The sequence below is a fragment of the Ammospiza caudacuta genome, chromosome 4, assembly GCF_027887145.1.
Source record: "Ammospiza caudacuta isolate bAmmCau1 chromosome 4, bAmmCau1.pri, whole genome shotgun sequence".
Lineage (NCBI taxonomy): Eukaryota > Metazoa > Chordata > Aves > Passeriformes > Passerellidae > Ammospiza > Ammospiza caudacuta.
Genome location: NC_080596.1, coordinates 3,937,481 through 3,954,821, shown reverse-complemented (window position 1 = coordinate 3,954,821; position 17,341 = coordinate 3,937,481). Strand labels below are relative to the sequence as shown.

Here is a 17,341-nt window from a genome sequence, read left to right as displayed (position 1 = left end):
GAGTTTTATTAGATGGAAGCTTCAGAGACTTGTAAATAAAAAGTGTTCTAACACCTGCTCCAGGCTTTTGAGAAGTAATTGAGGCAAATCAAAATTCAGGCAATTTGCTCCAAGCCTGATTTTCTCCGTACTGAAAAATAAGCCCAAGGTTCCCATCAGAGAATTTTAGATCTTGCTGCTGAGATACTATCCTTCTCTAATGAGCTCTTGAATCATAATTAACATACAGAAAGATAATTACAGTGTTTTAGAAACATTTCTTCCATAAAGCATTTTAACATAACCAGGCAGCCTCAGAAATACATATAGAGCATAAAGGCTACAGACTGTAACTCAGACACAAAATTTGTTCCACTGGCTAACCACACCAGAAAACAATGAATCCACCAGATCCTTCTCTGACTACCCTTCCTCTTAAATTATACATCTATTTAGGAAGACATAAGAATTTTAATGAAAGAAGTTACAGTGCACAGAAAACTAAGCAATGGCAAATAGGTAATGATCAAGGTCAAGTTTTTAATTTACCTAAATTTTAAACACATGCAGATAGGTTAACAGCAACTCTGAAATCCAGAACATTGAACAATACTATTTCTTACAAAGAATAATTAAGTTCCTTCTCTGCCAGCAACAGAAGAAATAGGTAGGAAAAAAGTCTAATGCTTAAAAATATAGTAAGAATTTAAAATTATGACAGCTGGTTCATAACTCACTTTTCCAAGTGTTTCATATTTTTCTTTATGTGCATAGTTTTCTTTATGTAGACAGGTTTTGAAAGCCATAACTACTAACTTGGGCTACACTTTGTCAATACAAGATAATGTGAAATACAGAAAATTCAAAATATGAGTTAATAATCTAGTTATTAAATTATTAATCATATCTAATTAAGTGCTAGCAGGGCAGAACGCAAAAAGATTGTTTATTTATTGATTGATTGCACAGGAAATATCTAGGTTATTACCAGAAGTGCAGCAAAAATTAGGCACTGATACATTTTCCTAATTGTCTCTGATAGGGAAACTATCAGAAGCGGTTGCTTTTGGAGCTTCAAGGCAGTATTTTTGACATAAATAAATAAAAATTTGAGGTGAATGAACAAATTCTTAGGTTGCTGTTCACTGAAGAGAGCCACAGATGTCAGACAAATATTTTAAGTTTTTTTCTTTCATTTGCCTTAAATAGTCTGTCACTGAAATCCTTCCCAGAAAATGACATGCAATAAGAAAAGTCCTCGCAACATGCTAAACTTCTACACTCTCAACAGACTGCAAAAGTCAATGGTAAAATTGAGGTGTTGATCTCCACACACACACACATCCACCCGTCTTGGGAATGTTTGATTGTAAAATCTCTTGACTGAATAGATTATACTAACCAGTATGTGTAAAATACCAAATCAAAACCATTCCTTCTCATTATAACTAGATAAGACATCTTCAGTGTTCAACAATTCAGTTTAATCTGTAATACCACAAAATTCAGACTTAAAATTCATGTACCTAGCATGCAAAATTGTCCAAGCATACACGGCAAACCTCAGGTGTCCTCTCTAAATAAACAAGAGCATTATGAAACATGAATCTGCATTTACAGAATCTATGCTGTATTTCATTTCACAAATAGCTAAGTACAAAATCCAGTGGTATCTGCTCTGGGGGAGGAGCTCTACATCCAGCTAAGGGTGGAATACGCAAATTAAAATATAATTCCATTTGATCCTTTTTAACTTACACATACAGGCAAATGAAAACAGTCAAAGACAGTGTTTTGATGACACTAATTCATAGCTTTACATAAAGACTATCTAATTTTTCTGCCCATTGAAAGTTTTGTTGTGTCCAAGATCTGACATTGCACAGAACTCAGATCTTGCCTTTGGCATGTAGTTTATCTGGCCTAGAAGCTTTCATCCTTGTTTTGAGGTGGAGTATTTTTTACTATCACTTTCTGCCATGCAATATTAACATGCAAAGTCAGGCGTTTGCTTTTCTATGTATACACATACATATGAAAACCTGTTTTAGAAAAAAAGCATTTTAAGTCAGACAACAAACAAAACTGGAATTCCAATCAAATGGCATTCAGCATTGGAAAAACTTTACTGGCAGGTAGCTTCAGAAAAAAAATTGATTCAAAACAATGCATGATGCTATACTTCAGAAAAAGATCAAGTGCATGACTGAAAAATTGTGAGTTTAACTTGCAACTAAAACCAGAGCAAATATCACTTTCTAATAAGCAACTATACTGATTTCTGCAGAAATCCCTTCAAAATACATGTTAGTCGCTGGCAAGTTTCTCATGTCAGTGAATATATTTATGCTTTGTCACAGCGCAACCCATGCACCTGTCTTCAAAAAAAGCAGAGAAAGTAATATCAATTCATAATAGATTTACAGTAACTATTGCTAAATATAGGCTTTTAAAAATAGTAATTAAAATAATTAATACAATTCCCGGTGATAGAGTTTGTAAGTATATATCTATATGATTTCTAAGGATAGGCAGTTAACCCAGAAGAGTTTCAGCTGTATCTACAGCAGGCTGGATATATTCTACTTCTTTTCCCTTCTAAATGTAAGAGAGCAGAACCTCGCATGGAACTAGCATTTTAACTTAAAATCACAGTTGGCGTTTGCTGTCATTTTTTTTGTTTTATGCTCTGAGAAGAAAAAAGTTTTACAGTGGGTACCCCAAAGACAAAAATATTTTGTGAAGAGGTTTAAGGATACAGTGCTTGCCCTAAATGCAACATATTTAAAACCAAACATAATACATGGCAGATGTTTAGGCCTGGATTAAAAAAAAAAAAAAAAATTTATCTTTTGCCTCCTGTACATCCCGGCTTTTTGGCATAAATTTCAGCCACATCTGAACCAAAAATACAGAGAAAAGGGGGTTAAAACCAAAGAACTTCAGTAAAAATCACATTTTGCCTTTTCTAAAGTTTCCCTTCTCTTTCCTAAAAAGCAAAAAATATCTAGATGTAAAGTCCTGGCTTCAGTGAACCATATATCCCTGTGAAAGGAATTCAGAATTCAGCCTGAAATGAACACAGATTTATAGCTTTGCATATTACACCTGTTATTATTTGGGTAGGGCAGGAGGAGAAAAAGAAAATAGTAATTTTATCTTAAGCTGAAGTGCTAAGGTAACATTAAACACTTGGGGAAAAGAGGTGAAAAAAGTGTATTAATTTATTTGCTTAGTATTGTTATTACATATTTTACAGTAATGACCAATAGTATGATGGAGTTTACAGGGTAACCATAATGTTCAGCAGCAAAACTTAAAATCTGGTTCTTATGAATAAATAAAATACTGCATAATGAATATAATGCATTAAAGTACTGTTTTATATTTAATTACCTAGTTTTCTTTAAATTCCAGAAAAAGAAAATAGAATTCCCATACCTTTGAAATATTACTTGATCGACTTGTGGAACGCCCTGGGGATTTTTCATTCTGGAAAACAAAATTAAAAGATGAAAAAATTTTATGTAATTTTAATTTTATTTAATCTTTTCTGTGATTGTGACTGCACAGAGGTTCTCTTCCTCTATTTTTCTTCAGTTTGGCGACTGACTGCACAATGGAAGACAGTTCAAGAAATAAACCAGCACAATAGTCTTGCAAATTACATGAATAGAAGTGTTTAAAAAGTTCTGTAAGAATTTATTGCTAGCATATAATTATTGTTGGTTTATTTTGCAGTTTTTCAGAAAAAACATTTTGAGTCAAAGCTTAAGGAATCATCAGAGCTTCTCATGAAAACTGGTACTTCTGTATGAAAACAAATGTTCAATCACAAAAATTTCCCAGTTACACTGAACATACACCTGCTTGAAAAAAAAGTAGAATTTATTCTTTAGGCAAATTAGCAGTACTAGATGATTTCCTGGACAGATATGTTCTGAGAAAAACAAATTGTGATCATGCAGAGATGCAGTTCAGTTCAACATCTACTCCTCCATCCCCTCTCACTCCTGCAAACAACACACACACAAACCAACACCACAGGCTGAAGTGTATGAATAAAGTGTATAGCAAAAGCTACATTTCCACAGCACATGGTTGTTGTGGGTTTTTTTTTAGCAACCCAAAGGAGGGAGTGGAGAAGGGGTTAAAAAATTTCTTCAGTATTTACACTTCCCTGGCAATTGATTCAGCTTCATTTACACTGAAAAGTTAAGACATTTCAGAAACAGGGCTCGTCCTCTTAGTAAATCCATGCATCTTAAGAGAATCATGAAAATATTTTTCTCAGCACTTGGGGATGTAGGTTCAAACACTCAAATGAAACATTCACATCACTCATCAAGCCTGATTTTTACCCAGAAGGAGCTGAACTAGGTATCATGTGCATAAGTCTGTCAGATAACCTGCTTGGAGGAACAGGGTGACAAAACCCAAAGCAGAGCTTTTGCTTCTGCAGCTTTATTTGCAATTCATGCATCATGCAAACACATACATGCACACATGTCCACAAGAGGCTTTCAACATGACTATGACCCATCTCTCCTCAACATGTATTCAATTAAACGACACAAAAATACTGAAGGTGCCAGCTACCAAAGACTCAATTTCCTCCTCAATTAATGCGTGTCTAGTCTACAAATTAGTATTTCCCCAAGACTTTGTGGCACAGAACAGTTTTGTATTGGCAAAAATGACCAAAAAAAACCATCAGGCAACTCATCAGCAAGCATCTAGAACAAAAACCTCCACTTTTATTTGTCATTTTTGTAGTAAAAAAGCCACTTTGCTCTTAACCCCAGTAAGCACATCCATATGAAAAAATAGTTTTAAAACTATGTGCTTCATATACTTATGTATCTTTCTTCCTCCAGACTTTAGGTGGCTTATGTTTTTATTCCATTCCTCAGTGCCATCACATTTTTCTGGACTGCAAACATAAATATCCTGAATTATTTCTCTTTCTACTTTATCTTCACTAGCACTAAGTAGCACAATGGCCACTTGTCATCAAAACCAATGCTGAGTTCCCTGACCACAGAGCACTCTACATTTTATTCTATAATAGAAACTAAATCGCAGGACTTAACAACCTTCAGGTTTGTTTGTCACTCTTTTTTTTTTTTTTGAAGAACAATTTAGAAAAAATAAATTCTTCAAGGTATGCATCCATTTCTCACATTTTGTCCTTGATGCTGGGCCCACTTTGAACAAGGATGTGGAGTAGATGATCCTTCCTGACCTGAAGTATCCTGTGATTCAAATATTACTTCTGTGGTATATTATCCACTGTAGCTCTGGTAATAAATTCATAATTGCTTATCCTTTCTCAATGACATTAAATGTATACAGTTCTGAATGTCTGCATTTATATCCATAGAAAATACACTTTGGATATTCTGGGTACATCATTTAGAGTAGCTCTGCTTTGACCTCAAAAAAATAGAAGTTATGGACCCATGAAATTAGTTCCCATTTTGTGGTTAGAAATTATGAACATGGATCACAGCTGAGAAACTCTCTACTAAAAGCATGCAGCCTTTATTGTCCATCTCTTGGACTAAAAAACACATTGTATTCTCTGACAGCATAGTGAACCCTGGAACTCCAACTTCTTTTCTTTCAACAATCCATCATTCAAGATTCATTTTCAAAATCTGTTCCTTGACTACAGCTCTCTCTCCAGGCTTTTTACATGATTCATTCTTCTTTCTGGCACATTATCTCCTTCGCTTGGGATACAACAAGATTCTGACTCTCCAACTGCAAATTCACAGCATCCACAGTCTGCAAAGTACTGCTCATACACTGAATCGTCTAAACTGAGACAAAGAGTGCTGTCTCAACAGTTTTTTGGAAAAAAAAAAAAGAAATAAATTTAATCATCATTACTAGGTTCAGGCATTTCAAGGTGATTTATCATGAAACCCACAATATAAATAGAACAAAAAGTGTTGCACTAAATTACAGTACATAAATCAAATACAGAATTCCTCATTGAAGTTCCTATTCAACTTGCACATCTATTCATACAACAAAAGAACAGAATAGGAAAGTTATGGCAAAATCACTTTTGAAATGTGTCATTAAAGTGTGTCTGTGTGCTTCTGTTTTAATGATTTATGTTTATAAAGAACTCACATTGTTAAGAATAATTGATTTTTGTTATAACTTGGTGAAGAAGAAATGCAGAATCCTTTCCCTACAAGCTTGTTAAACTGTAAGATTTTTTTTTTGTTTTTGCAAAGATTCCATATTAATTTACATTTTAAAAAGCTAACAACGAAACATAGAATATGCTGAGTTGGAAGGGACCCACAAGGATCATCAAGCCCACCTCCTGGACCAGCACAGGACGTCCCAAGAGTCACACCATGAACCTGACAGCACTGTCTAAACGCTTCTTGAGCTCTGTCAGGCTGGTGCTGTGACCACTTCCCTGGGGAGCTGTTGCAGCGTCTGATCACCCTCTGGGTGAGGAACCTTCTCCTGAACCTGAACCCAAATATCTCCTGACACAGCATCAGACCATTCCCTCAGGTCCTGCCACTGTCACCACAGAGCAGAGATCAGTGCCTGCCCCTCCTGTGCCCCTCACAAGGAAGTTGTAACTGCAGTGAGGTCTCCCCTCAGTCTCCTCCAGGCTGTTCAGCCCAAGTGACCTCAGCCCCTCCTCATATGGCTTCTCCTCAAGGCCCTTCACCATCCTTGACGCTCTCCTTTGGACACTCTCTAATGCCTTAGTATCTTTTTCACATTGCAGTCCCCAAAACTGCACACAGGACTCAAGGTGAGGCCACAGCACTGCACAGTAGAGGAAAGACAACCAAAGGTTTCAACCAAAGACATATATATTCAAATATTTATACATATTTTTGTGCATCAAGGAAATCAGATTCAATTTCCTTCATCTTTGAATCAGATTATTTCAAAGAAAATAGCATTCAGCTTTTTAGAATTACACATCTCAGCAGGAATTATTTACTGTCTGTAGAGAGCATTTTTCATTTCTGGGACTGAGTTTTCTAAATTCACATACACACATAGTCCTGGCTCTTGAGCAAAGTGAAAACAAGATATTCAGAGATATCTCTCAATAAAATTCTGAAACTGTGCTTTCATCCAGTCAACAAAATAGCAAACCAGCTCCTCCCAAGACCTCTCCTGGACAGGCACCAGCTTTTTGGGTTGTCTGATATATGAAGACCACACTGAAATGCCTCTCCTTATTACCAGATCTCCTGTACCACCAATAACTCATCTCTTCTATCCTAGGCTACAGCCTGCAAACACTTATCAGGTATCTTTTCTAAAATGTTTTGGCATAAAAATAAATTCCTCCAACTATTCTACTTGGATATCAAGAAAAATCAGTTTGTGTTTGTAAATTTCCTAAGAACTAGGTTATTACCGCGACCTGTGCGGGTCGCTGCTGGTGAGAGAGAGACGGTGAATCTTGTATCTTGATCAGAAGGCTTGATTTATTAAGATATTATATAATACATTATAGTTATACTAAATAGAATATAGAGAGAGGTTTGCAGAGCAGCTAGCTAAGCTAAGAATAGATAGAAAAGAACCCACAACAAAGTTGTGGCCAAGGACTCAGTCCCCTGGCTTGAACTGGTGATTGGCTCTTAATTATAAACATAGAAAATGAGCCAATCAAGGTGAATCCTATTGCATTCCACAGCAGCTGATAATAATTGTTTACCTTCTCTTCGGGGGCCTCTGGCTCCCGAAGACACAGAAATATGAAAGGAAGGATTTCTGTGGAGAAATGTCTGCGACACTAGGTTTTACCAAGATCACTTCTAAGGAAATAATTAAAAATGTAATTCAGCTTTCAACGTAAATTCTGGCAGGAAGACAAAGGAGAAATAATACCACAAAATTTCAGATTATGACATGTTAATGAAAGTGCTTTGGGAGGAATTTTCCATATACCTGTCCCACCATATAAAAACAAAAAAATCTGTATGCAAATAGTAATTAAAATAATTAAAAAGAAGTGCAAAATCTGTTTTTTTACAATAGTAAACTATCTCCCAAAACTTCATCTCAGCCTAAAACTGGGTTTTTGAAGTGACGTTATTTTCAGGGACCTTCTTAAATCTAAACCAATTAAACTTTATAATACTTAGATACAGCTTCTTCTTCTTTTTTTTATTTGCAAATGTGACTTGCACTGCTTACAAACACATTTTTGTTTTTAAAGTCAGAGAATAAAACCCTGACTGGGCAGAGGAAGAGGTTAGTAATAACAAATCTCTAAAATACTGCCGTGAACAGTTCAGGCTCTCATTATAAAGAGGAAAGTAGGAAATTAGCTCGTTGCTTTCTGGCTCATATATAAATATTCATACGCACGGCTAATGATTTTAAGTCTTGCTGGGCAGCACAGCACATTTAAAACTAATCCATTTGTCTGCTTTCTTTCCTTAGCTGCCCCTTGTTTTGCTCTGGCTATGAGGATCACTGGGGCTGACCCAAGCACCTTGCTAATGAATTGCACTTCATCTCCCTGAAGTGAGCACGAAAGCATCAAGAATTAATCAGAATATCTCAGTTCACAGGAGAATCTTAAGCAACCGCTTTTGTCACACAAATAAAACCATACCACCTCCCAAAAAACTCCTTTTACAAAATATTTTGTCTTAGTTTTATTTTTGTGAACTCTAATCTTTGCATCCCGGCGGTGCCAAGTGCTGCTTCACATATCTGTACTCAGCCCTCAGCCTTGGAGTTCACACATGACTGCAATGACAGATATCCATCAAGCCACAACACGTTACAAAAATAAATGCCTCCTAAATGTAAGTACAACACAGGGCAAACAAACAGTTTTGCCTGCCTGAAGTGCCTTTCCACATGGTAGCCCCTCACTGGATCTGCACAAGAGCCTCCTCAGCACCTTTTCACTTCTAGAATTCTGAGTAGAAATTGCTTTCCCTTTATGACCTGAGCCATCACATATGTAGATGATCTTAAGAAGGAACATCAGTTGCTGAAAGAGCAGAAGCTGACATTATTAAAACTGATGTATGGACTGGATACAATTATTTCAGTATCTCAACATGAAAATGAAAAGAAAAAAATCACAAACCAGGCAACATTTGCTTTAACTGCTAAACAAAAACACCAATGGCCATAATTATCTAAGACATAAACACACTGCAATTACTGGGCATCATGCATAATTTTACTGGAACCCAGAATTTTTTCAATATGACAGAACTGCTACATTCAAAGTGCCAAGTAACAGGAAAAAAAGCTCACTGTGAATATTAAAGACTGTGCCACAGATGCAACCTTGAATTAAAATAACAAAGTACAAACACAACAGTAACTATTAATTAAAATAAAATATCAACAAAACACACAGAATATTACCATTTGTATTATTCATATATACTGTATCACATATATATAAATAAAACATCTAAAAAGAAATAACTATCTCTTGATATATTTGTATGAATTGATGTGTAAATGTAGTTACTGTCTACTAGTTCTCTGCTACTGCAAACAGCCAGAGCCAGGATAACACTGTCTCCCATGGTGCGGCTATTGCTACATTACTAAAAAAACTACTTCAGTTTCTCCTGTTGGGGGTCCATGTTTTTAAACCAAATACAAGCATAATACTGTTCCTTTAAAATTATTTATGCCAAGCAGGTAATGGCAATATTACTACTGACAGAGCATATACCCTGCCTCTTTGTCATCTTGGACTTGGACAGTCTTTCTCCATAGGAAGGAAGAGAAGGAGAAATCAGCGGCTGGTGATAACATCCTAACAATTTCAGAGTAACTGACAATTCCTAAACAGGTTTGATGTGGGGAATTTATGTTCTGAAAGGAAGTCAAAGCCAATGTTAGCTCTAAAATAATACTGAGAAAAAAGCCTATCATCAGCTGACAGTTACCTTTTATTTTTAATGCAATTATTCTCTGTGCTACTACATATTTTATCTATATTTTCATATATTCAACAGTCAGACATATAATTCTTCTTATAAGTGAATCATACCACTAAATCACCAAGTATAAAATTATTGGTAGTCAAATCTATATTTGAAAATGTAAGAAAATCTATCTCCCTTATTTGTAAAAAAAATACTAGCTTATTCTAAGACATTTCAACTTCACTAAGAAGTTCAACATTAATGTCAAATCACCTACAAAGTCACTAGGGGAAAGGCAGGAGAAGATGAAGCTAAACAGGCTGAAGGTCTCTGTTGTAAAGCACAACTGTGCAAAACCAGATAATTATCACAAAAAGTGTTCTGAGGATGCTGAAGCATTTCAAAATGCCACTCTGTCTGTCATCTGTGCAAAGTGACTACATATTCCAGTGTGACATAAAAAAATTAGAGTAATTACCTTAGAAGTTGTATATTTGCCACATTTATATATGGGTAGGAGAGTACATAGCAATGATCAAGGAACCTATCTCTTCATGGCTTACTGGGTAACTTTACTTCAGAATAATGTACAGGTGCTTTACTTCTCTTAGGCCCTGTGCAACTAAGAAATCCCTGTTGTCAGATTTGCAGCACATAAGACCATAAAAATTTTATATTGGTACTTCCACTGTAATAAGGTTTGGAGTTAAAGCTTTTAGGAAGTTATCCTCTTTTTCAACATTTTATCCTCTAAACAAAAATCTACAATGCCACCAACTACATGGCACAGACATATTGCTGTGCTACTTATGGCTGCTTCTTGCCCTGGTATCTCTAGTGCGCTAGCTTCCTATCTCCGTATCAGTCTCAGTGTGTCGGGGTTTTTTTCAGGAAAAGCTGCTAATGAGCATGATAAATACATCAGAATCTGATCCACCATCTTTTCGAGTTGAAAATGCTAATCACACTTTAATGAGGCTCAGGGCACTTTCCATCACAGGCCAAGAGGAGTCAATAGCATGCTTCCTGTTAAGGCTTTCACAGTGATGCTTTTACCTGCAATTACACACATATCTTCCATGTTTCAGCATTCAGTTACTTCCTCTATGTTGTACAGATAGCCAAGGTCAAAGCTGTTTTCAAATGGGAACAAATGCACCATTACAAAAAAAAAGAAAAAAGAAAAAAGAAAAATGCAGCAATGAATCAGCCTAGAAACAAAGCACAGGCATGTACAGAATGCTGTCAGAAAACGCTCTGCTAAACACTCACCTGATGTCAGTGAAATCCCTTTCTCAGATCACAAAAAGGGCCAGATTTTAATTTGTTCTGCCACATGTAGCAAAAATGAAAAGTTCCTAGAAATCCTAGCCAAAATTAGAAATTAAATAACCATGAAGCTGGGAATTTGTTCAACACAAATCAGTTAACAGACAATGTGTGCCACATAGCTGCCCTTGACTGATCATGAGGTAACAATCTAGTCAGAGGCTTTTATTGGAAAATCATTTTTGGCAGGTCCTACTACAAATGAGAATGAGGTTAGTGCTCATTTTGGCTGGGATAATTCTCTTCACAGTAGCTGGTATAGGACTGTGGTTTGGACTGTGTTGGAAACAGTGTTGATAACTCAAGTACGTTTTGGCTGTTCATAGAAACAAGTGCCAACAAGAAGTACCAGTATTTGCATTATTTAATACAGTGCATCCCAATCTGACAAATGTTTCCACTTAGCTCTACCAGGAGGTGAAACCCTGAGTTGCTGAGGATAGACTTGGGCAATAAGAAGTACACTGCTGAGTGGCAACAGCTGGGCACAGTGGATCTTTCTGCTTCCTTGGCCCAGGGCAATACATCAGAATGAACCCACTGACAGAGAATTTTGTGGCACTCACACATTCCAAAACAACCCCATCTCATCCCACCCAGCTCACTTCCAAATGGCACAATCTATCAGAGACTAGGGACAACAATGTCCTAACTGCTTTCTAGGCTAACATACTCTAAAGCCCCCCTAGTTCCACATGATTGTTTTAATTCTTTAAATAGATATTCACTCACTGAATCCATCACTGACTGACAATACTTTAACCTTAGGAAAAATCACAAGTATCTAACCCAAGGTTGTTCTCTATGATAAGGCATTCTAAAATACTTAGTATGCAAAAAGACACATCTAAAATAGTACCTGCCCTTGTTGGCTCAGGAACTGTGTGGTGAACACCATGCATTAAGCATAGCACTGCAAGAAAAATCTAGTAAAATTAGCTGCCTGTGCTCTTCAGATTATACCCTAGCTGCCTGTTTTATCCAAAGTTGACCACATAGCTAAAAATTAAAATCTGCAAAGACAGATACCAGGTAAGTGAAGATTGCCCTTTTTTTTTATTAACATGTCACAGAGAAAAAGCAAGGAAGACTAAAAAAAAAAAATCAATAAACTGCTAGTCAGCACTCTAATGATGTACCCTGGCATTATCGAGATGTATGGAATACTATTCATAAAGGGTACTAAATAAAAAATGCAGAGGGATAATATTAATTACAACTGAAGAAAATATGAAAATAAATAAATTTAGGGGGAAAAAAAGGCGAATATAAGGGAAAAGAGATGGAATGAAAAAATAAACATGGAAAAATGTTTCCCCTGTTTTGTCAAAATATGGAACCCCAGTGGAGTTTTCTCTACTTCTCTTATAAATGTTTTATCTATGCATATAGGTATTTTAAAAAGATTGCTCCTTAACACAAAAGAGGGAGGGTGAGCAATTGCATGAATTCATTACTGTGAAGTTTTTCACCAGAGAACTGTGCACTTACTGACACTCAATACAAGGCTCTAACTTCTCTGACACATAGCGTGTGTAGATTTACTCATCACATTTAGAAACACAGCTTGGCCTCCAAACATCTTATGAATGTTTTTCTTTTCCCCTGCTATTTGCCAAGTTACTTCTCTTCAGAAAAAGCACAGCACTTTTAATTATTATTGTGTCAATGTCTAACTACATCCTGTTGAATTTCCATCATCTCACTATGTTAATCAGAGCACTTTAGCCGAAACAGGTAAGCCATAGAATTTGAGACAGATTTCCACATGTCAAAACCACCTTCTGCTACTTGTTTGCTCATTTTTAAATTACCTGGCAATAACCCGCATGATTGCAGAAACACTTGATTTACATTTATTTAATACTGGAAACATGCTATGGGGGTTTCATGGTTGAGTGTGGTTGATAAAGATACCTTACCTTGAAAAACTGAAAATCTTTTATACTTTTTTTCTTGACATTTCTCAGCTATAGAAAATGAAGAAAAACACTACGCCCCTTTTTTTTCCCTCCCCTCTAAAACACAAATGCAAAGCCAACAGGCTTTAATTTGTCAATCTGTTTTTCTAATGCAAGACTAGCAGTCCAGCTTAAGTTTCATTACTTCTGGACAGGTGTGAAGGGTCACTGTATGTCAAACAAGATATGCCACTGCACGTATCTTGGTTTCAGACATGAAATAAATCAACTCCTAATTTACTTAATTATCACTTATTTTCACACCGTATTACCCTTTTCCAATGGGTTTGACATATAGAACAAGAAAGTGAAATAGAATCCTCCTCACTTTGACATCATGCTGTCATTTTGTCTCTCCCTGGGATGAACAGAAACGCAACACAAATTTCACTGTAGCACTCTTAAATCAAATGGGTCTATTATTTACACATTACTATCATTTACAGATGATGTATTTAGGCATTTCCATCTCCTTAATCAAGAAAGACCTGTCTTTTCATACAACATGACAGTGTTTCAGTACACTGTGATCCCCAATCTGCTCAGTGCATTTGGTGGGAAGTGGTTGGATTTACTGCGGGAATTTTGCAGGAAAAACAACAGCATTCTCAGGAGGTTCAAAACAACTTTTTCTTGTAAACTTTAGACCACTCTGAGGAATAAGGCACTTCCCACCTGGTTGCTTTGAGCCAATCAACTGTTCCTCTGCTTTCCTTCAATACACTAGGCGCTGTATTTATTTTCCTAACCTCCCAGTACAAGATGCAACTTTGCTTCTCTATAAGATGAGCGAATCTGAAGAGAAGGCTTTTCATTGCCATGCTGAACTGATAATATTTGTTCCATTAGCAGTGTGAATGCTCCCAAACATCTGGTCTCTGCAGTTCTCTACTGTAAGAACACTCCTGGTGGTCAGTATAAATTTCAGCCAAGAGTTTGTAAGTTCTTTACAAGAAAGTAGATGTGGTGCATGGACCATGTAATTTGATTTTATTTCATAGGATTGCATGCATTCCAATTTATCTTTGTTAAGCATGAAAATATGCTGATTTTTAAACTGAAAAGCCCAACTAACACATTTCAGAAGCTGGAATTCAGGGATCACTTTGCAGTCTGTGTTTTTGTGACCTCCTAGATTCCAATCAATTAGAACCAGAGATGAAAGCCTCTGGGTGGTCAAGTAGTTTTCTAACAGCCAAGTGTTTATCAAAGGACAAAAGTTTAATTAAATACACAAAGTCAAAGTGCCTCAATTATGATAGAGTTATAAAACATTACTTGATTATGTTCTGTGTGTTCAATATCACCCCTTTCATATCTGCTGTCTAATTAAAGTTTTATGTCTTTATGTTGCACATTGGTGGCCAGGACTTCCACTTCTGAATGTGGACAAAAAAATCATAAATGTCACCAGCTGAGTAATTCATTTTGTACCAGCAGTCCATGTAAATCTTGGTACTATGGACTTAGCATGTCTGAAACCTTACAATCACAACCTGAAAATAAAAAAATGTAAGAAAACTGAGGAAATTTTATGCCCGTTAAATCCAAGATGTACATAGATTCCATAGATATACTCATTAGCAACCTTCCTATTTCTTCTGGAAATCCCTAAATTCATCTTAATGTGAGATCATGTTAATAAATAATTAAGCAGATTTTGGCTTATAATTTAATATAATCAAATTAGTTATATTGTAGTTTGCAATTTTCAACATAAATGCGAACACTGCAATTCATGTCTCTTTAACCATCAAAGCAAAATATCAACTTTAGGGCCTGAATGACAAAATTTCTATACAATTATTTTCAACACAGCTCTACATGAAAGCTCCTGGAGTGATATATATATATATATATATATATATATATATATATATATATATTTTCACAGTAAAAGGTGTAGAAAATTGGAAGAAAGACAGCTTCAAGTTAAAATGTGTCTCTACAGCCACTTCTCTGTTTTAGAACTAACACTGAAGTTAACTCAAATCTTCTATGTACTTCAACCCATCCTTCATAAAACACAGAATCATAGAATTGTTTGAAAAGACATCTAAATTCACCAAGTTAACCCAGCACTGCCAGATCTACCACTAAATCACATACACAAGCATCACACCCACTTACCTTTTAAATAACTCCAGAGATGGTGACTCAAACACTTCCCTGGACAGCCTGTCCCAATGCTTGATCCTTGTTTCAGTTACCTCTAGAATATTTTAGGACGGCATTTTTTTTGCCCCTCTGCTTTCTGAAATATTTATTATATTCGTCAATGAAAGGATGCTGTGGAAACTACAACTAAATTTGGTTTATTTTTAGAACTCACAAGCCCTAACTAATACCATATATTCATTTATTCAGCCAGGGGATGGAAGGAAACTTATACAAAAGATTTTTTGGCTCTTTTCCTTTATAGCTACCTTAATGTTTAATTAAAAGGCTGAAAGTTGGTTCTATTTTCCACATAAAATAGTGCAAGTAAAAAAAAGCGAGGAACACAGAATACACCTGTTGTTAGCAAACTTGCCAAGCAAGTTACACATATTCATGAGAGAGGGTTCCTACAGACAGACATGACCTACATTGAGACTCACAGATGTGTTGAGGGATGGGCACGTACAGCATAGCATTTACTGACTGCTCCTTCTTAGCAGATTTTGTGCTATAAACAGAAATCTCTTACACGTAAAGAGGAACACCAAGGGGATAAGGAGGAGGAAGGTGGGGAAAACCGGTAATAATGACACTGTCCTGGTGTAGACAAAATGTTACACTAGCAAAAGATTTTACTGTTGAGAGCACAGTTTCTGATTTTAGATGGGACAAATGAACTGACAGAAAAATAACACCAAAATATAAGAATCAGCTCTGTTTCTAAGATACCTGATTAACTGTAATGCTGAGACTTTGCAGGCAGTTATTAATTCCTCCCAGTCAGACCTTCATGCTTAATAAAAAAGTCCCTGGCACAATTAGGACAGACAATAATTCAAACTTTCCCAGGGTGGCTATAAATAACTACTTACCAGAATATGGAATAGACTACATTTATTTTATTAATATCTGTTAATTACCACACAGAATTTAGACTAATGTGTTGGGAGTAACATCCTGACACTGTAATTGACTTGAGTATTTGCCCACAATATTATATGCATTTATGTGTGTTTGTCTTCAGGGCTGGAGCTGCTAAAAACGCCACTGAAATTACCCAGTCTCTTATTCATGAAACATTTTAATTACTACCTTATGCTCTTCATTTTTTCCATTACTGCAGGCAATAATGAAACATGTGTGATTTCATTCTATTCTCTTCTGTGCTTTCTCACCAAAGAATCCTGCCTTGTTTAGTCACTACTAAATGAAATAACATTACAGCCAAATCTCTAGTGTCTTTTTCTAAATATAATAATAATAATAAATACCATATTTCCTCACATTTCAATAGATCTCACTGTAAAAAATGCTCTAAATTTTCAATCTTCAGTACATTTCCAGATTTCCAGCAGTCTATGTTCAAGCACAGTTATACCATTTTAAGAAAATACACAATATTCTGCCACTTTTATATGAAGCAGGAATTTAACTGCTGACTTACTCAGGGTCAAGTGGAGACTTCTCCACTGAAGATTTGGCTCATTCATCTCAGGTAGTAGTCCACAATTTGCAATCTGAGGCTCATACAACAACCCCAGCACCATGTAACCCTTCAGATTTTTGGAAACCTCACCTCCCAAGGCTGGCAAACATCGGCTTATACAATTATAAAAATGTAGATGGTATTCCGATAATTCTCTCTTTGGTCTAAAAAACCATCTTTAGCCCCAAATAAACTTTTTCTTCTCGTACAGAAAGAGTAATCTTGCCAATTATTACTACAAACAAGCAAAACAAGGCTTTCACAATGTGAGATTCTAGAGAAGAAAGTGTAATAGAGAAGAGCCTCAGAGGAAGGATTAAGGATTCAGTTTTAGGTCCTGATATTTTTATTAAGCACTTAACTGATTAGAAATGATCAACCAGAAAACAAAGTAAAGGGATTAAATCTATGACTTTTTTTTTTTACTTGTTTCCAGAGTTCAGTTTCTTTAAAAATAGCAACAAAACCTAATTCCAAAAAACATGTTTGTGCTTTAACTTGGGAGGGTCATGGAA

At 35.9% G+C, this 17,341-nt stretch overlaps 1 protein-coding gene across 2 annotated transcripts in view; it reads right to left on the bottom strand.

The window, feature by feature from the left end:
• MARCHF1 (membrane associated ring-CH-type finger 1) overlaps nt 1–17,341 on the bottom strand; it is a 125,819-nt gene that overhangs the window by 43,059 nt on the left and 65,419 nt on the right. For both annotated transcript variants that reach the window (XM_058803545.1, XM_058803546.1), the window contains exon 3: nt 3,421–3,471. In XM_058803545.1, coding sequence (XP_058659528.1) covers nt 3,421–3,471 — 51 coding nt within the window. The remainder of the gene's footprint in view (nt 1–3,420; nt 3,472–17,341) is intronic.